This window comes from Salmo salar, chromosome ssa18, assembly GCF_905237065.1.
Source record: "Salmo salar chromosome ssa18, Ssal_v3.1, whole genome shotgun sequence".
Classification (NCBI taxonomy): domain Eukaryota; kingdom Metazoa; phylum Chordata; class Actinopteri; order Salmoniformes; family Salmonidae; genus Salmo; species Salmo salar.
Window position 1 is genome coordinate 6,305,703 of NC_059459.1, and position 20,676 is coordinate 6,326,378.

Consider the following 20,676-nt stretch of genomic DNA (forward strand, 5'->3'; position numbering starts at 1 on the left):
GCAAGTTGATTGCGTTCAAGAGATGTAAATCTATAATTCTTTAAATGACAATATAATATTTTACCAATGTTTTCTCATTTTAATTATTTAATTTGTGACGCTGACTTGACTGCCGGTTATTGGAGGGAAACGATTTCCTCAACATCAATGCCATAGTAAAACGCTGTTTTTGGATATAAATATGAACTTGATAGAACTAAAAATGCATGCATTGTCTAACATAATGTCCTAGGAGTGTCATCTGATGGAGATTGTAAAAGGTTAGTGCATCATTTTAGCTGGTTTTATGGTTTTGGTTACCCTGTCTTTGAATTGACAAAACATTACACACAACTCTTGTAAATGTACTGTCCTAACATACTCTAAATTTATGCTTTCGCCGTAAAACCTTTTTGAAATCGTAAAACGTGGTTAGATTAAGGAGATGTTTATCTTTCAAAGGGTGTAAAATAGTTGTATGTTTGAAAAATTTGAATTTTGACATTTATTTGGATTCAAATTTGCCGCTCTTGAAATGCACCCGCTGTTGATGGAGTGCACCACGGGTGGCACGCTAGCGTCCCACCTAGCCCATAGAGGTTAACTGTTGAATACGAGGGCGGAATGAAGCAAGAGGTAGGCTAATAACATTAGGGGAAATATTATGAAAGGTATATATGCTTCATCCTACTAATTCGCCTATACAATTAAGCCCTACTATATTTCAAATTCGCAAGCCTATAGCCTACTTGTAACTTTGTAGGATGCATGTGCTGCACCTAGAATCTCATGTTCTCTTCTGCTTTATCATGGTTTGAACAATGTGCATAATTCCAGTCCATATAATACAGTATAGTACAATACAGTACAGTAATACAGTTCACACTCAAAAAGATTAGCCTACTGGAGCTAATTTCATTTTTTATTTACCAATGGGAACATATAGCTAGCTACATCTATGAGCTTTTATGTTTTTCTGTCGTGCGTAATGTGCAGTAGTCTATACGATATAGATAATGGAACAATCGTTTGGGCTTTTTTGGGTTTGGGCTCATTAAATGTCATTCATGTAGGACTCATAAAACGTATTTTATATATAGCTCATCGGGCTCAGGTAGCATCAGGTTTGAATTTTCATGCAGATTAAAGCTCTATTCAAATCCAGACATATTTTTATGCTTTATAATGCTTTTGTAACAAGTGTCGTAGTGGAGAGAAGACCAAGGCGCAGCGGGAATGTGGATACTCATATTCTTTTAATGAAACACGCAAAGCATCCACAGGGAAAACAATAAACAGTACTCACGACAACAGGAACACCCACAACCCACAACCCCAAAGAAAAACACACACTACTATATAGGACTCCCAATCAAAGGCAACTCAACACACCTGCCTTCAATTGGGAGTCCAATCACCAACACAACACTTAACACACAGAAACCCTGCCACGTCCTGACCAAAACGAATACAATTGCTCCCTCTGCTGGTCAGGACGTGACAGTACCCCCCCCCTCAAGGTGCAGACCCCGGAATGCACCTTAAAAAAGAAAACACAAAAAAATCCCCAATACCCCAACAAAAACAATAACCCCTAAACAATAAGGGAGGGAAGGGAGGGTGGCTGCCGTCAACGATGGCACTGTGCTACACCCTCCCTCCCCAACCCACCTATCCTGGAGGTGGCTCAGGTGCGGGACGTGAACCTCGCTCCACCTTCGGCGTCGCCCACTTCGGTGGCGCCGATAGCTGCGCCGGGCCGATGGGCCGCTCGGGCTGGGCCGGAGGACAGGCGGGCCGCTCGGGCTGGGCCGGAGGACAGTCGGGCCGCTCGGGCTTGGCCGGAGGACAGTCGGGCCGCTCGGGCTGATCCGGGCAGTCGGGCCGCTCTGGCTGATCCGGGCAGTCGGGCCGCTCTGGCTGATCCGGGCAGTCGGGCCGCTCTGGCGCCTCCTGACTGGCGGGCCGCTCTGGCGACTCCTGACTGGCGGGCAGCTCTGGCGACTCCTGACTGGCGGGCAGCTCTGGCGACTCCTGACTGGCGGGCAGCTCTGGCGACTCCTGACTGGCGGGCAGCTCTGGCGACTCCTGACTGGCGGGCAGCTCTGGCGACTCCTGACTGGTGGGCAGCTCTGGCGACTCCTGACTGGCGGGCAGCTCTGGCGACTCTTGACTGGCGAGGCTGGGCTGACGCACTAGACGCCTGATGCGTGGGGCTGGTACTGGACGTGCCAGCCTGGAGACACACACCTCCATGCTAGTGCGTATAGCGGGAAACACCGGACCGTAGAGGCGCACTGGCGGTCTCGAGCGCAGGGTTGGCATCACCCTTTCAGGCTCAATGGTCACCTCGCCCTGGCACATGCGGGGCGCTGGTACAGGGTGGACTGGGCTGTGCGTGCGTATAGGCAAGATAGTGCGCACCTCAGCGAAACATGGCGCCCTCCACCTCATACGCTCCTCCATGTAATCACGGGTAGCTGGCTTACGGCTCTTCCTTGGCCTAGCCAAACTACCCGTGTGCCCCCCCCCAAAAAAAATATTGGGGGTGTCTCTCGGGCTTCCTACCCAGCCGTGTTCCCTCATACCGCTGCCGTTGGTTCTTCTGTCCTGCCTCCGCTCTTCTGAGTGCCTCCACCTGTTCCCATGGGAGGCGATCCCTTCCAGCCAGGATCTCCTCCCAAGTGTAGGAACCCTTGCCGTCCAGGATGTCCTCCCATGTCCAGTCCATCACGCTGTTCCCCTGTGGCTCCTTCCTCCTCCGCTGCTTGGTCCTTTTGTGGTGGGTAGTTCTGTAACAAGTGTCGTAGTGGAGAGAAGACCAAGGCGCAGCGGGAATGTGGATACTCATATTCTTTTAATAAAACACGCAAAGCATCCACAGGGAAAACAATAAACAGTACTCACGACAACAGGAACAGTTTTGCAGGCTCACAAAACGCAGTGCAAAAACAACTACCCACAACCCCAAAGAAAAACACACACTACTATATCCTGTTAGGGCTAGGGGGCAGTATTTACACCGCCGGATAAAAAACATACCCGATTTAATCTGGTTACCACTCCTACCCAGTAACTAGAATATGCATATACTTATTACATATGGATAGAAAACACCCTAAAGTTTCTAAAACTGTTTGAATGGTGTCTGTGAGTATAACAGAACTCATTTGGCAGGCAAAAAACTGAGAAGGTTTCATGCAGGAAGTGGCCTGTCTGACAAGGTGTCGTTCTTCTTGTCTCTGTTTATTGAAGAGTGAGGATCTTAGCTGTCCCGTGACACTTCCTACGGCTGCCATAGGGTCTCAGAAGGCGGTAAAAAGCTGAATCGTGGCTTTGCAGGCTCTGGCTGAAAAAAAAGTAGCGCGTTTGGGTAGTGGCTGGTTACAGTACTGTGAGACTCAGGCTCGTGCCCGCGTCGACCGAAAGCTTTGTTTACTTTCCTTTGTTTAGCTAAATGGACATTCCCGGTCGGAATATTATCGCTTTTTTACGAGAAAAATGGCATAAAAATGGATTTTAAACAGCGGTTGACATGCTTCGAAGTACGGTAATGGAATATTTAGATTTTTTTGGTCACGAATTGCGCCACGCGCGCGACCCTAATTTACCATTTCAGATAGTGTCTGGGACGCACGAACAAAACTCCGCTATTCGGATATAACGATGGATTATTTTGGACCAAACCAACATTTGTTATTGAAGTAGCAGTCCTGGGAGTGCATTCTGACGAAGACAACAAAAGGTAATCAAACTTTTATAATAGTAAACCTGATATTGGTGAGTGCTAAACTTGCCGGGTGTCTAAATAGCTAGCCCGTGATGCCTGGGCTATGTACTTAGAATATTGCAAAATGTGCTTTCACCAAAAAGCTATTTTAAAATCGGACATATCGAGTGCATAGAGGAGTTCTGTATCTATAATTCTTAAAATAATTGTTATGCTTTTTGTGAACGTTTATCGTGAGTAATTTAGAAAATTGTTAGTGAATTCGACGGAAGTTTGTGGGGGGTATGCTAGTTCTGAACGTCACATGCTAATGTAAAAAGCTGGTTTTTGATATAAATATGAACTTGATTGAACAAAACATGCATGTATTGTATAACATAATGTCCTAGGGTTGTCATCTGATGAAGATCATCAAAGGTTAGTGCTGCATTTAGCTGTCTTCTGGGTTTTTGTGACATTATATGCTAGCTTGAAAAATGGGTGTCTGATTATTTCTGGCTTGGTACTCTGCTGACATAATCTAATGTTTTGCTTTCGTTGTAAAGCCTTTTTGAAATCGGACAGTGTGGTTAGATTAACGAGAGTCTTGTCTTTAAATAGCTGTAAAATAGTCATATGTTTGAGAAATTGAAGTAATAGCATTTCAAAGGTTTTGAAAATCGCGCCACAGGATTCAACTGGCTGTTACGTAGGTGGGACGAATTCGTCCCGCCTAGCCCAGAGAGGATATAGGACTCCCAATCAAAGGCAACTCAACACACCTGCCTTCAATTGGGAGTCCAATCACCAACAAATCACTTAACACACCTGAAACACTGCCACGTCCTGACCAAAACTAATACAATTGCTCCCTCTGCTGGTCAGGACGTGACAGCTTTTGAATGACACTTCCAGTTTTGTCGGGAAATATCGGGTTACCCGGGAGAAAAGTGTTTTATTCTCGGGATAAGACATTTGTAAAATACCGGAAAATATTTAACCCTAGTATAGCTTGATATAAGCAGAATTCAATATAATTCCAATGGAAGAACCCCCCCAAAATTGTGCCCCCTCACCGATTTCAACTGCCCCCTTAGTCACTGGGTCTAAAGGTGCAAAAAATAACTAAAAGCAGATTTACCTAACTCAGTGGAGATCGAAGGGATCTCCAGAGTTAGCCATCCCTGAGACGGTCTGGTATCTTGTACATCTGTATGAAGTAAGGTACGGCAGAAGTTTATGCAGCAGGGCTTTATAAACAAAAAGAGTGAAATGCATCAATCTACAAGAGGGGCCAACCTACTTTCTGATACAAAATGCAGTGATGTGTACTGAACCTATTGTCAGTAATAAAGCTTAATGCATGATGATAAACTGTGTCCAGTGGCAGTTGCATTCATAAGGACAATATCGCAAAATTCTATAACCAGTATGAATGTCGACCGATTTATATGTTTTCTATCATTTAGCATGGCCTATTCCTATAAAATAAGCCCATTTTACTATTTATAAACGGGGAAAATATCAATGAGGGAACCATCGAATTTACATATGCATATATCATCAGATACACTTTTTACCTGATTTGGAGAATAACATATACTTGATTTTACCTGCATTAAGTACCAAATTCAGTTCAACAAAGGCTTTCTGTAAAGCAATGTAGGCAGATTGAAGCTCTGAAAGAACCTGCTCAACCGCGAGGGTAATAGCATACACAACAGTGTCATCTGCCATACAGGTGTATGTTAAATTTTTGTGTAGATAAACCAACATAGTTCATATAGACAGTAAAAAGTACAGGACCTTAAATGTATCCTAGTAGGACACCTTTCGTAATATCAAGGAAATCTGACGTAACACCATCAGAAAAAAACAGTGTCCTGTGTGTCAAGTAATTGTCGAACCAATTACATGACACCTGAAGAAATATACCAATTGCAGTTAATCTTTGAATAAATAAAGAGTGGTCAACAGTATCGAAAGCCTTCAATAAGTCAATAGAGGAGAGCGTAGTGCTTCATCCTATCAATACCCTTTACCACATAATTTAACACCAAGGTTGCAGGTCTGTCAATGAGATGTACTACTTACTCATAAACCTACTGCTCTGGCTGGAAGACTGATTAAGAGCCATACAATCTCTCAGGGTTTTATGGAGAACGTAATCCATTATGTACATCATAAAATAAAATATTTTAAAATAAAAGTTTCTTAACTGAGACAGTGCTTCACTCAGTTTACCTCAGACATGTAGTCCCCAAACTCAGCTTGTAGAGCAAGAGCCGCCAGGAACATGCCTGTCTCCTCGTTGCAGTACAACCTGTCCTCTAGGATGTCCTTCCGCAGCTGCAAGTAGTACTGGTGAAGCGTCACCTTGTGTCTGGAACACCACAACAATGTACAGTTCTTTAAAGAAAAAACTGATAACTGCATTTCACTAACAGTTCATGACACCAAATCTCCAGATACTTTAAATAAAAAAAGTATTGCAGACTCACAATATGAAGGAGATATCATCGACAAAAAACTTGATCCTTAGAAAAACAAGAAAAGAGGTCGACACTACTTTCTTCCAACTGTCAGGAGCAACTTTAGAGATTTTCGTCTCATGGTCCAAGAAGAAATATTCATCATCTAAAAGAAAGGAAAGATATATGACAATATAAAATCAACTTTACAGATGTAGCATCTTAATTTGCTTGCTACAGCAGGAAAATAATACTGCCGCAACAGGAAATGTGAATTATTATGTGGATTATAATGACTTTTAAAAATTTTGTAGGGGTTGATACATTTTTAGTTATGGAAAATCAAGTCTGACATTTTAAAGTAGAAATTTCAAACTTTAGATGCCTTTTTAAACCTTAAATACACTACAAGTTTGCATTTCCTGCAAAATTCTTAGCAACAAACTAGTGATCAAATGAAGATCCTACATCTGTATGTTTATGAGACACAAAGGTTGTCAGTTTCTTACCGTCGATGTAGGCCAGTCCGAAGTAGAAGTGCTCCACCAGGTTAGCGTGAGCCACCACCATGTCAAACACATCCCTCCCTCTAGACTTTATGTCACATCTGACCAATACAGACTGACCACTGGGCAACACCACAATGACCTCTCTCTGGGACGAACAAGACCTTCCCTTCTTAGACTGGTGGGAAGAGAGGGATGAGGTGCAGGAGTGAGAGAAAAAGAGAGAGAGAGCGTGAGAGAGAGAGGGAGAGAGAGAAACAGACACACACACAGAAAGGAGGGTAAAAAAGATAATCAATCAATCTGTAGTCAACAAAAATATGCACTCAAGAATAAAAATCATGAATATTGTGGTAAATGTTCTTACCACTATGGATCCGGGTAGCTCCAGAACTACCTGGGGTTCGTCAGCCATTCGGATAAACTCGGGACCAAGAGCCTGACAAGACACAACACGATGTAAACACAGCAATGCAGATACACAATCACACCATGATAACATTGCTACACACAGAAACAATACTAACACAATACACAGACACACACACACTCACTCATACACGTCCGTACACTCTCCAGTCTGTGTGTAGGATGCACCAACCCTGGTTGTGACAGTCACTATGCTCCAGCAGCACTGCAGTCTGAAGTCAAGACTGATAAACCAGAACTGAATCGGAGGTGACAGCTACCTCAATCTCACTGGGGCTGTGACGTCACAGGCTACGCTGACTGAACCTAGTTTATTGTATCTTCGTTTCATCCCCACACACACTTTCCTGCTTGTACACATCCTAGTTTTCGAAGAAAAACTATTTTTCCTGTAAAAAACCTTGAATGTACTTTGAGTAACATACAAATCAATCAAATTATCTAAGAAACTGGGATTCTAGCTTAAACTGTGTAGGACAAACTATGAGAATAATAAGAAGTACACAGTATATAGAATCTATGATTTAGAGTCATGAATGCTCTTGTGTATTATCACCCCCACAGCCCAGCAGATAACTCCATGGGTCTCAGCCAACATAACAGGGTGTCATAGATAGATCATAGACCGACGGATGCAGGGACGGATGTAGGTACGGATGGACAGACAGACTTACCTTGGCTTTCCTCTGGGTGAGGCTGGCTGAGGAGTCGCTGAAAGTGATGGAGGGGCTGGGGAGTTGGGGTGCGCCCTTTGAGGGGACGCCAATGTAGGGGCTCTGGCACAGCCAGCTACTACTACTTTCTCTGTGTCTGAGACCCTGTGGCAGTCTTGAAGGACAGGGGAGAAAGAGTCAGGGAGAGATTCAAAGAAAGAGAGATAGTCAGAGAGGGAAGGAGAGTGAGAGAGAGAGCGAGAGAGAGAAGTAAACAAGGACAACATGCAGAAGGGGACAGGGGAGATGAGTGACACACTCAGACAGTGTCATTGTTGCTCAGAGTCAAAGTCAACAAGCAGTGAGAGAGATATATAGAAAGTTCAGAAAGAGCGTGTGAAGGAAATGTTCCTTTGTGAAGAAACAGTCTTCAAATGTTAATCTTGTCTTTGGTGTCATAAACAATCCTTGGTTTCTGCCTGTGTCTGGTAAAGATATGAGGGGTGGTGGGGGGGCGTCATGACCTCCTCCTTAGGACTATCTGGCAGAACGCCCAGAATATGTTTGTTAAGTTATGATAGGAGACGGTGCCAGACACATGCCAGAACCAACCCTATGAACTATGCCTATTTAACGTGTCTGTAACCAGTATATAAGGGGACTAACGGGACTGCCCCATTAGAGCTCCTGATCGTCATGTGTACTTGGTGCGTTGAGTTGGTTGGAACTTCTCCAGCGCGCTGATAATAAACAATGATTCATTTAAGATTGACTTTGTGTCCCTGTGTAAGAAACTCCACTTGGTGCTGCGAGCAGGGGCTCCCTTCTTACCCCATTTGCATCTTTAATGATTCTCTTGTCGTTACTTGCTTTGATTCTGTCTGTGGAGATTTCCAGTGGGGATCTGCGAGGAAAACCGGTGGCGGATTTTATGAAGCGTGACGGAAAGTCAAGATTAATATTTTCAAGACTGTTTCCTCACAAAGTAACATTTCCTTCACAACAGGCTTTAATCTTGTGCCTTATTCCAAAACAATCAGAACACTTTTAAAAAATATTTTCCAATACTTTTACAGCATTAGTTGCTCATTATCAAGTACGTTGTAGACAACATAAAATTATTTATTTCTGTCCATTTTCGTGTATTACTCTTAGCAAAAAGGGTTCTTCAAACATTTCTCCAATGGAGTCAGCAGAAGAACCCTTTTAGGTTCTAGATAGCACTTTTTTTCCAAAGACTGTAGGATGCAGTAATGGATGAGGGTGTGCATATTTCCCAGAGTCTATCTGGTTGTTTAAAGTCTGAGGATACACACAGGTCAGTCCCACAGGTAGGTGTGTTTGTGTGTGTGTGTGCTCATCTGCTTTGTTAGCCATGTACGCAACATTTCCAGGTATATATACCGGTCTATGTTTGGTGGGTATGCAGGGGTGGGCGAACTCCTGGGTTTCTGTCTCCAGGGTTTGTGAAGTAAACTTTCTGTAACACAAACACCAAACGACACTGATAGAACAGATACTTTAGGAATAAATAGGCCTAGTACAAACATTTGTTCAGTTCAAAGATACTTAAATATTTTAAACATGCCACACATTATACTGTTATACCTATTGCAAGCAACGGTTTACACATTTTACACTAAGAAAAGGAACCTTTCCCTCTGGATGCATGTCAGCAGCTTCCACATTCCACAGCAATATTTATCTCATTAACTGTAAAGAGCAAATTAATCATTAGGAGTGCTTAAGATCATCTAGAACATTCTTCAACAAATGAAACACGGAAATCTCCTTTTTTGTACAGTATTAACAAATATCATGTTTGAAAAACACTGAGAGCTGTCTAGCTACTCCTCTGCAAACCCAGAATTAAGTCACACAAATAACATCAGTTTGTTTTCCATGAGTCACTAAACGAGAAAAACCAAAACTGTAGCACTTTAGTTTACAAAGCTGAAATAATGGTAACATCCAGAAAGTAATAGTAAACAGTAAATAGCACTGCAACGTCCAGGTAAGAACGCAGTAATAACCTGTTAAAGATAAACTACATCACCAAAAGTACTCCTGCTCATCGAACATCTCATTCTAAAATTATGGCCATTAATATGGAGTTGGTTCCCACTTTGCTGCTAGAACAGCCTCCACTCTTCTGGGAAGGCTTTACACTAGACGTTGGAACACACTAGATGTTGGAGTGCTCAGGACCTCAGACTGGGGCGAAGGTTCACCTTCCAACAGGACAACGACCCTAAGCACACAGCCAAGACAACAGAGGAGTGGCTTCGGGACAAGTCTCTGAATGTTCTTGAGTTGCCCAGCCAGAGCCCGGACTTGAACCCGATCAAACATCTCTGGAGACCTGAAAATAGCTCTGCAGCAATGCTCCCCATCCAACCTGACAAAGCTTGAGAGGATCTGCAGAGAAGAATGGGAGAAACTCCCCAAATACAGGTGTGCCAAGCTTGTAGCGTCGTACCCAAGAAGTCTCAAGGCTGTAATCGCTTCCAAAGGTGCTTCCACAAAGTACTGAGTAAAGGGTCTGAATACTAATGTCAATAAGGTAATCTTTTCTTTTTGTGCAAACATTTCTATAAACCTGTTTTCACTTTGTTATTATGGGGTATTGTGGGTAGGTTGATGAGGATTCTTTTTTTTAATCCATTTTAGAAATAAGGCTGTAACGTAACAAAATGTGGAAAAAGTCAAGGGGTCTGAATACTTTCTGAATGCACTATATGCGTGAGATTTGTTTGGATTTAGAATGGACCACTATCATGCACCAGTCTCAAAACAGGGACAGGTGGAAAAAAATATACATGTCATCTATGCACTTAAATAGCGAATGAAGGACGCCTTTCCCATGGTTTATTTTCATACCAGCCAGGTAGGCTTTACTCTTGTTGTAAAGAGAAGCAATCTGCGTAATATTAGGAAAGTTGAGAAATAAATACAGTAGGCCTAGCCTATAGAGAGCTGAGGGATCCTTCCCTTTTTTAATACAGGCCATCAAAACTATGTTTTCTCACGCAATTGTATAGACAATAGAAATGTTGCGCAGCATGAGTTCTGGGGCTCTCATGAAGTGTTTGTTTAGATTTTTGATACATTTGCATTGTTGTCGGGTTGATTAGAGGGACAATAGAGTGCTGAGTACCAGGCAGTTAGCAAGTTTGGTAGGCTACTCATGACCATCAGCAGCATCCGAGCACGGAGAAGCCTAATTACTGTGACGGTCACGTGGAATTTGACTGCTGTCATGACTTGTGACCGCCGGTGTGACTGTAATACGGTCACCGTAACAGCCCTAGATGAGACTCCACATACAGAATTAGTACGTCGTTTCTCAAACATTTCTGTTAAATAAACAATCTTTCCACGAAAGTTCCAAGTACATTCTTCCAATTTTTTTAGATTTTTTTAGATGTAAAAAAAAATCTAACAAAACAAACCATACATAGACAAAAGACAACGCATGCTCAGACCCACATGTTTCCACCCATTCAATTTATAATGGTTGTAAGACTATGCCAGTGATCTACAACTGGTCGACAAGGCATTCCTAGTTGAACAACAAACATTTCTGTAAAAAATCCAACGATAAAGCTTTGCATTTCTATTTTTTATTTACTTTTTGCTGTTGGCGGTAGGTGCATTTGATTCAGAAGCCCTAGCCCTGGGAAGGCAGAGTGTTCCCATTTGAACCATTTCATGTGTCTGAAGGTAGAGCTCCGCCTACTCGGCAGGCCCAAAGAGCAAATCAAGTGCACTTATAGGCCTACTGTTGGCCAATCAGATAGCTTGGATCACCGTGTGTGCAGTTTCCTCGCACCATAGACTAAAAATAAGCCTCGAACGCACAGCAAAGTTCTTAATGTGAGACTCAAACTTTTAAAACCATGACTAAAGAGACTCAGCGAATACAGGAAAGAGCTGCTGTTTTTATGAGTAAGTTCATGGGTAAGTTGTTATTCAGCACTGTCAGCACTTTGTTCAACACTTTTATAAGATATAAAATGTGCGTTCTCCCTACTTCCACTCACACTACAACCAGAACTGCAGCTGCTACGAGTGAGTATAGCAAAATGTTTCGTTAAACTTTCGGTATTATTAGCGGTTTGCGTCTTTTTTAATATCGAGGAATATTTCACTTTCTCTGGTCATAGGAGTAACATGAATTGGTGCATGAGGTAGAAATAGTGCAGCTTAAGTTTCGACATCAGCTGGAAGACTGTGTCCCCTTTTCTCAGAGGAGGGAGGGAGAGAGGAGGGTCTGTGAGTTGGGTGAGAGGCAATCTCACCGCTGCTCCCTCCCTCCCCTTAGACTGACCATCAGATGCAGGCCATCAGTCCAGTAAATGTGCCTCACGAGTAATACAACAAACTATATATAACCAGTGTGATCATATACCTAAAATGTTGAAATATAATTTCAGAATGTTCTGGGAAGAACAACATTGGCAGGGTAATTTAAGCACAGCCATTATGCAGTGATAATTTCTTGTGGCTATAGCCTACTGCACAAACCTCATTGCTACAGAACTGGATTTAATTGGTTAATGTTGCAAACAACTTTTTTTTTTAAGTCATGTATATAAATAATCTGAGCGATAGATCCTAGCTTGCATTTTGACTCAGAAAGTGATCTTGACTCAGGAACGGTTGGTGACCACTTCTCAATGCCATATGACATCCAATTGCACTATTCTTTTTCTCTCTGTAGCCCATATTTTTTTAATATTTAAATAATAATGCATTTGATTCATCCACTGTCTTAATGATGGAGGGTCAATTGATTTCTAGTTTTTAAGCAAATGTTTTTTCAAATGATTGATGAGAAAAGTACAGACCAACCCATTGGGTATCTCACCGCACCCTCATTTGACAAGTCTTGAAATATGCAAGTAGATGGATTAAAAGTACATTTATATTGTAAAACTTCTGAGAGCAAACTTTCTAATTCCGCCCATAACTTTTGTACTTTATAGCAATCCCAGAAAGCATGAATCATTGAGTTATGTTAGCTTTACACTTAAGACATTACTCTGCCTTTTGCTGTAGAATTTGTGAATTTTGTCTCCTGTATAATATTCATTAGTTATGTTCCAATAATCCTTCCATCTTGTGCCAATATCAGTTCTTTTTAGGTCTTGGTTAGAATAGTTTATATATTGTTTAAGAGATTGTCAGTTGGATAGGCTTTCTGCATGGTTTTGTATATCTTACCTTCATATGGGTATCCTTTTCTGACTCAAATTCAATTCCCTCAACATTGCTCTGATGTCCAAAAGATATCATGGATTTTTTAACCCAGTATATTGTTGGAGATAAAAATGTAGTCCATTTTAAAGAGCTTTTCTTACTTTGACAAAAAAGGAGCAGTCTTTTGTAGTTGGAAATAGTCAATCTATATGTGTCCTGTAAAATATTTGTAGATTACATTTTTCAGAATTTTTTGGAGGCTCCTTGAATTTGCCTTTTTTTATTGCTATGTCTGTCTAACTTGCAGAATGTGTAATTTAGGTTACCTGCTAAAATATTAGTTCCAGTCTGTGTTTGATCTTAAATAGCTTGAATTCTATCTAAAAACTCTAGAGGATGGGGGGATATACAATGAAATCAATGTGTATTTTTCACCATGTAAAGATACAATAAAAAATTTGAAAAAGTCCTTCTTGGTCCATGTGCTGGGATAAGGGAAAAGTGTGTATTGTTTATCAGACTGCCTACACCTCTACAGTTACAACAGTACTGTAGGTGGCAGCATAGGCCTCTCCAACCAAGCTCCTCTTTAAATATTACATTTCTCCTTTTATGAAGTAACTCTTGCAGGAAAACCACATCTGCTGACAATCTCTTTAAATATTCAATAACCTTATTCCATGTAATGAACTGGATATTGTTGGCCTTTATTATATAGAATCAAAGTTAACCTTGTCTGTTCCGTCTGTCATTGAAGAACCAGATAAAACAGTTAAGCAGACGTCATATGAGGGCGGTGGACATCCGATGTATATGGAAGAGTCATAGTATGAATACATAGTTGTTGTACACATTACATACAATTGAAGTCGGATGTTTACATACACCTTAGCCAAATACATTTAAACTCAGTTTTCACAATTCCTGACATTTAATCCTAGTAAAAAGTCCCTGTCTTAGGTCAGTTAGGATCACCACTTTATTTGAAGAATGTGAAATGTCAGAATAATAGTAGAGAGAATGATTTATTTCAGCTTTAATTTCTTTCATCACATTCCCAGTGGGTCAGAAGTTTACATACACTCAATTAGTATTAGGTAGCATTGCCTTTAAATTGTTTAACTTGGGTCAAACGTTTCAGGTAGCCTTCCACAAGCTTCCCACAATAAGTTGGGTGAATTTTGGCCCATTCCTCCTGACAGAGCTGGTGTAACTGAGTCAAGTTTGTAGGCATCCTTGCTCGCACACGCCTTTTTCAGTTCTGCCAACAAATTTTCTATAGGATTGAGGTCAGAGCTTTGTCAAGGCCACTCCAATACCTTGACTTTGTTGTCCTTAAGCCATTTTGCCACAACTTTGGAAGTATGCTTCGGAAAATTGTCCATTTGGAAGACCCATTTGCGACCAAGCTTTAACTTCCTGACTGATGTCTTTAGATGTTGCTCAATTTATCCACATCATTTTCCTTCTCATGATGCCATCTATTTTGTTTAGTGCACCAGTCCCTCCTGCAGCAAAGCACCCCCCGAACATGATGCTGCCACCCCCATGCTTCACAGTTGGGGTGGTGTTCTTCGGCTTGCAAGCCTCTCCCTTTTTCCTACAAACATAACGATGGTCATTAAGGCCAAACAGTTCTATTTTTGTTTCATCAGACCTGAGGACATTTCTCCAAAAAGTCCTCATGTGCAGTTGCAAACCGTAGTCAGGCTTTTTATGGCGGTTTTGGAGAAGTGGCTTCTTCCTTGCTGAGTGGCCATTCAGGTTATGTCAATATAGGACTCTATAGGACTCCTTGGGAAATTGCTCCCAAGGATGAACGAGACTTGTGGAGGTCTACAATTTTTTTCTGAGGTCTTGGCTGATTTATTTTGAATTCCCCAAGATGTCAAGCAAAGAGGCACTGAGTTTGAAGGTAGGCCTTGAAATACATCCACAGGTAAACCTCCAAATGTCTCGAATGATGTCAATTAGCCTATCAGAAGCTTCTAAAGCCATGACATCATTTTCTGGAATTTTCCAAGCTGTTTAAAGGCACAGTCAACTTAGTTTATGTAAACTTCTGACTCATTGGAATTGTGATACAGTGAATTATAAGTGAAATAATCTCTCTGTAAACAATTGTTGGAAAATGTCCTAACCAACTTCACAAAACTACAGTTTGTTAACAATACATTTGTGGAGTGGTTGAAAAACGAGTTAATGACTCCAACCTAAGTGTATGTAAACTTCCGACTACAAGTTTACAATCAAATAAATATATGTTATTTCAAAACATTAACAGTAAACATTATGCTTTAGAGCTATAATACAGCTAACGTTAGCTAGCTAATGAATAGCTGATCTCTACTGGAAGTTTTCACATTTAGATCGTCTGGGTTTGTTGCTGTTAGCTAGCACATGGACAAGCCGTAGTCGGACATGACATGAATTACCAACATACTTGGATCCATTTACTTTTGCACTACACAAATGTGACCCGATTCAGGAAACTAGTTGTATGTCGCAAGTCACGACTTCACAGGAGATCCTTTTTTTTTTTTAATCAAAATGTGTTTTTTGGCAGAAATGCCTTCTGAAACATCTGAACTTGTGTGTCATCTGTAAATACGAATACAATTGTTAAAATTACGAGCCTAGTTGGTTTAGCCACAGAAAAAGTCAGCAACCTCCCGCTAGCCATGATTGGCTGAGATAAGGAGTGGGCTGGACATGCCGAGAGATGAGTTTGGATTGGTCGGTGTTGCTCCCGTACTCCCGTATGAGCTGCTCCCGTACTGCAGTATCTTTGGTTTAATTCAAATAGTACCAGTCGAAAGTTTGGACACGCCTACTCATTCAAGAGTTTCTTTATTTTTACTATTTTCTACATTGTAGAATAATAGTGAAGACATCAAATCTATGAAATAACACATGGAATCATGTAGTAAGCAACAAAGTGTTAAACAAATCAAAATATATTTTATATTTGAGATTCTTCAAAGTAGCCACCCTTTGCCTTGATGACAGCTTTGCACACTCTTGGCATTCTCTCAACCAGCTTCATGAGGTAGTCACCTGGAATGCATTTCAATTAACAGGTGTGCCTTGTTAAAAGCTCATGTGTGGAATTTACTTTTGAGCCAATCAGTGTTGTGAAAAGGTAGGGGTGGTATACAGAACATATCCCTATTTGGTAAAAGACCAAGTCCATATTATGGCAAGAACAGCTCAAATAATCAAAGATAAACGACAGTCCATCATTACTTTAAAACATGAAGGTCAGTCAATATGGAACATTTCAAGAACCTTGAAAGTTTCTTCAGCTGCAGTCGCAAAAACCATCAAGCGCTATGATGAAACTGACTCTCATGAGGACCGGCACAGGAAAGGAAGACCCAGAGTTACCTCTGCTGCAGTGGATTAGTTCACTAGAGTTACCAGCCTCAGAAATTGTAGCCCAAATAAATGCTTCAGAGTTCAAGTAACAGACACATCTCAACATCAACTGTTCAGAGGAGACTGTTTGAATCAGGTCTTCATGGTCAAATTGCTGCAAAGAAACCACTACTAAAGGACACCAAGAAGAAGAAGAGACTTGCTTGGGACAAGAAACACAGGCAATGGACATTATACTGGTGGAAATCTGTCCTTGGTCTGATAAGTCCAAATTTGAGATTATTAGTTCCAATCGCCGTGTCTTAGTTTTGATGTCTTCACTATTATTGTACAATGTAAAAAATGGTAAAAATAAAGAAAAAGCCTTGAATGAGTAGGTATGTCCAAACCTTTGACTGGCACTGTATAGAATGCGTGAACATGTAGGCTGAGCAAACATTTAACAAATAACACACAAAAAACATAAAGCAAGTACTAGTTTGTACTTTGAAACACTTTTCCTTTTTAGGGCTTTTAAGCGCCAACTCTTCTCCTAATGTACCAACATTTTGTGGATTATGTGATTGTAAATACATGAGAGAAAGACTGCCACTTAAATAGTGCGGTCAGTTTATAATACCGTGTGAATTAAATTAAAGTATAGTGGCTGGTGGGGCTCTACTTAGGGAGAGTGGGTGCACCAAAAAAAACAAAGTGAAATGAGTGGAGGCACCACACATACTTCACGGAAGTGTCTGATGCCCTTCCAGCCCCCCGATCCCTTGGATAAAGCCCATCTCCACTCTCACCAATAACCACCATTGGATCTTAGCTATAATGACACAAGGAATAATAATGACTTGACAACCTCTCCTAATTTGGCCAGAACTTATTAATTTTACAGCAGGTTTGCAAAATAAATAAAATTACATTGTAGTATAGATAAATCCTTCCATCTTTCCCAAGTCAAGCTTGTCCTTCTCCACCTGCCCCTCCGTTTTCCTCCCCCCCTTTACACACCCCCATCCAAGCCAAGCCTGTCCCAACCTCCTCTCTCTTCCCACCCTCCCCTCTTCTCAGAAACATTTACACGCATTCATACATCGACTTACTCGTCCATTCTCATTAATTCACATACAACATTTACCTTATGCATCCACACACCCATTCTCTCCTGCCTTCCTATACATTTTCACCCTCCCTCACACATCCATTCATATACACGAGCACACACGCACATGGGCGCACACACACCCATCCATAGAACAGTTACTGACATGCACTGAGCATACCAAACATTAGGAACACCTATTGACATGCCCTCAGAACAGCCAGACTCTACAAGGTGTCGAAAGCGTTCCACAGGGATGCTGGCCCATGTTGACTCCAATGCTTCCTACAGTTGTTTCAAGTTGGCTGGATGTCCTTTGGGTGGTGGACCATTCTTGATACACACGGGAGACTGTTGAGTGTGAAAATTCCAGCGGCGTTGCAGTTCTTCTTGACAAACCGGTGCACCTGGCACCTACTACCATATCCCGTTCAAAGGCACTTAAATATTTTATCTTGCCCATTCACCCTCTGAATGGCACACATACACAATCTATGTCTCAATTGCCTCAAGACTTATTTAACCTGTCTCCTCCACCTCATCTACACTGATTGAATTGGATTTAACAGGTGACATCAATAAGGGATCATAGCTTTCACCTAAATTCACCTGATCAGTCTATGTTATGCTACATTTCCCCCTTTGAATTTTCTTATCAGTGTCCATGTAGCCTGTTGGCATCGGCTACTTCTATCATTACTTCATAGAGATGAACAGTTACTTGGGGAAAGTAGATTATAGATTGTGTTTGGGGAGGGGACAATAATACTGTCACAATGTACGATAAGCAAGTCTTAAGTATTACTGTATGTAGCCTGCGTGCATCGCTTCTTCCCACTCCATCTTCTCAGTGCAGGGGGCTCCACTCTGTCCATGGAGGTCTCCATTACGCTTAATGTTTGTAGGCTTTCGAGTGGAAAAGTTTCTTGCAGGTAGATTAAGGCTTTATCGGTGCTTGTGAATTCCATCCTTTGCTTTCCCTTCCATACCTACAACACAGCCGGGAAACTGAGTTGAGAATTGATCACATTTTCCTCCAGTGACTGTCTCCTATTTCCTCGTCTTCTCGTAAGGACAATATACATCTCATTCTGTTTTATTGCTGGTCCAATTCCTCTTCTAAAGTTTGCAACTTTGTTTCCAAAAGGATATTTATTTTTTATTGTAAATTCATGCGCACGTTTTTGCTTGTCTGATTTGACAGCCTCTACTGTTTTATCGAGCAAATCTACTTTTTTTGACAACATATTACAAAGCAGCTTGTTGGTTTGCGTCTCCAAGTTGCCCTTTGTCTTTTCCTTTTCTTTTGAAGGAGGCCATGGTCTGTTGGATTCGTGCGGCTGAGGTGTTTTACCAACTGTTTGCTTCACTGCTGCACAAACCTAATCGCTCGCACTCTCCCAGTTGCTTCGGGATATATTGATTGATCACGTTTAGAGGCTTGATTTAGACTTTGTTGTCTAGTTTCTACATATAAACGACAGTTTTGTCGGTACTAAACGGAGCTACTCACACCCTATGCATCCTATCGGTACACGCATGCGCCTCGTAATCGTTTCAAGTACATTCTTAATAAGTATGGGCGGTGCTGGTAAGAGGTGAAATGGCCTCAAAATACATCTGCTTATTAGCCTCTTATTGATAGTTTTCAGTAACAAATAATTGTTTCTGCATAACAAGGAAAATGCATCACACTTTATATCAGTATTTAGCAGCTACATACTAACTATTAATGGGTTATTACTGCATTCTTACCTGGATGTTGCCATCCTATTTCCTTGTTGTTTACTGTTACTTTCCGGACGTTATCCTGTTATTTCAGCACTGTAAACTAAAGTGCTACCAAAAAGCTATTTTGTTCCAACCAAACATGATTCAGCATTTAACACATGCATTTTACCTGACTTGGTGGAGTCGTTAGAGTACCGTCTGCTCTCCGCTCCAGCCGCGCTGCCCTCACTGTAGTCAGGATACCGATCACGCTTACCTGGTACAACACCAGGTGAAAAACCAAGCAAAATACCAGGTGAAACCCGGTAGAACACCAGATGAAGACAGTTCATTAATGCACGCGGTATTAATACATAGCAAAAGGTTTTGCAACAGAAGACAAAAACAAGGGTTTCCGTTGGTGCCATGTGAATCAGAGGATGTGAGTGGAGTAGTGGAGCTGGAGTGGAGCGAGGAGCGGAATGTGCATAATTTGGCTGGAGCGTGGCGCGGATTGAAAAAATGTTGGAACGTCTGCTTTCTCTCGCTCCAAGTCCCGCTCAGCCAAATGCTCTGAGCATGCTCTGCCCAGGATTTTTTCATTTCCTTCATCACTGTTCTTTTAATTAGGCATACAAGTGCATTCGGAAAGCGTTCAGGCCCCTTGACCTTTTCCACATTTAGTTACGTTACAGCCTTATTCTAAAATGTATTAAATACATTGTTTCCCTCATCAGCAACAAATAATACCCCATAATGACGAAGCGAAAACAGGTTTAGATTTTTTTGCAAAATGATGAACTTTATTAAAAAAAATCTGAACTACTTTGATTACATATTTATTCAGACCCTTTGCTATGAGACTTGAAATTGAGCTCAGGTGCATCCTGTTTCCTTGAGCTGCTGTTTTTACAATTTGATTAGAGTCCTCCTGTGGTAAATTCAATTGATTGGACATGATTTGGAAAGGCACACACCTGTCTATATAAAGGTCCCACAGTTGATAGTGCATGTCAGAGGAAAAACCAAGCCATGAGGTCGAAGGAATTGTCCTATAGCCCCGAAACAGGATTGTGTCGAGGCACCGATCTGGGGAAGGGTACCAAAAAATGTCTGCAGCATTGAAGGTACCATAAACACAGGGGCCTCCATCATTCTTAAATGGAAAACGTTTGGATCCTGTCGCGTCCTGACCAGTAAAAGGGGTTATTTGTCATTGTAGTTTGGTCAGGGCGTGGCACGGGGTGTTTGTTTTGTGTGTTTCAATGTTTTTGGTTTAGGTTCTGTTTTCTATTTCTATGTTTAAATCTAGTTTTCTATTTCTATGTTGGAGGCAGCTGGTTGTTGTTGCCTCTAATTGGAGGCCATATTTAGTTGTGTTCGTTTCACTTGTGTTTTGTGGGTGGTTATTTTCTGTATAGCCTGGATGCCTTATGGAACTGTTTTTGGTCATTTGTTTATTTTGTTTAAGTGTTTTCTTTAAATTAAGAAGATGAGCACTTTACTCGCTGCGCCTTGGTCCAATCCTTACGACGCCCATGACAGATCC

The 20,676-nt window shown here is 41.5% G+C and overlaps 1 protein-coding gene across 3 annotated transcripts in view; it reads right to left on the reverse strand.

The window, feature by feature from the left end:
* Positions 1 to 19,630, reverse strand: part of LOC106576846 (tyrosine-protein phosphatase non-receptor type 13) — a 79,588-nt gene extending 59,958 nt beyond the window's left edge. For 2 of the 3 annotated variants that reach the window (XM_045700685.1, XM_045700684.1), the window contains exons 1-7: positions 19,318 to 19,630; positions 9,152 to 9,227; positions 7,769 to 7,922; positions 7,033 to 7,104; positions 6,669 to 6,843; positions 6,190 to 6,325; positions 5,933 to 6,071 (exon numbers count right to left, since the gene is read on the reverse strand). In XM_045700685.1, coding sequence (XP_045556641.1) covers positions 5,933 to 6,071; positions 6,190 to 6,325; positions 6,669 to 6,843; positions 7,033 to 7,104; positions 7,769 to 7,922; positions 9,152 to 9,227; positions 19,318 to 19,555 — 990 coding nt within the window. In that variant the 5' untranslated portion in view covers positions 19,556 to 19,630. Of the gene's footprint in view, positions 1 to 5,932; positions 6,072 to 6,189; positions 6,326 to 6,668; positions 6,844 to 7,032; positions 7,105 to 7,768; positions 7,923 to 8,578; positions 8,652 to 9,151; positions 9,267 to 19,317 lie in introns of those variants that run through there. The other variant, XM_045700686.1, reaches the window with a different exon arrangement.
* Between the last annotated feature and the right edge of the window lie 1,046 nt (positions 19,631 to 20,676).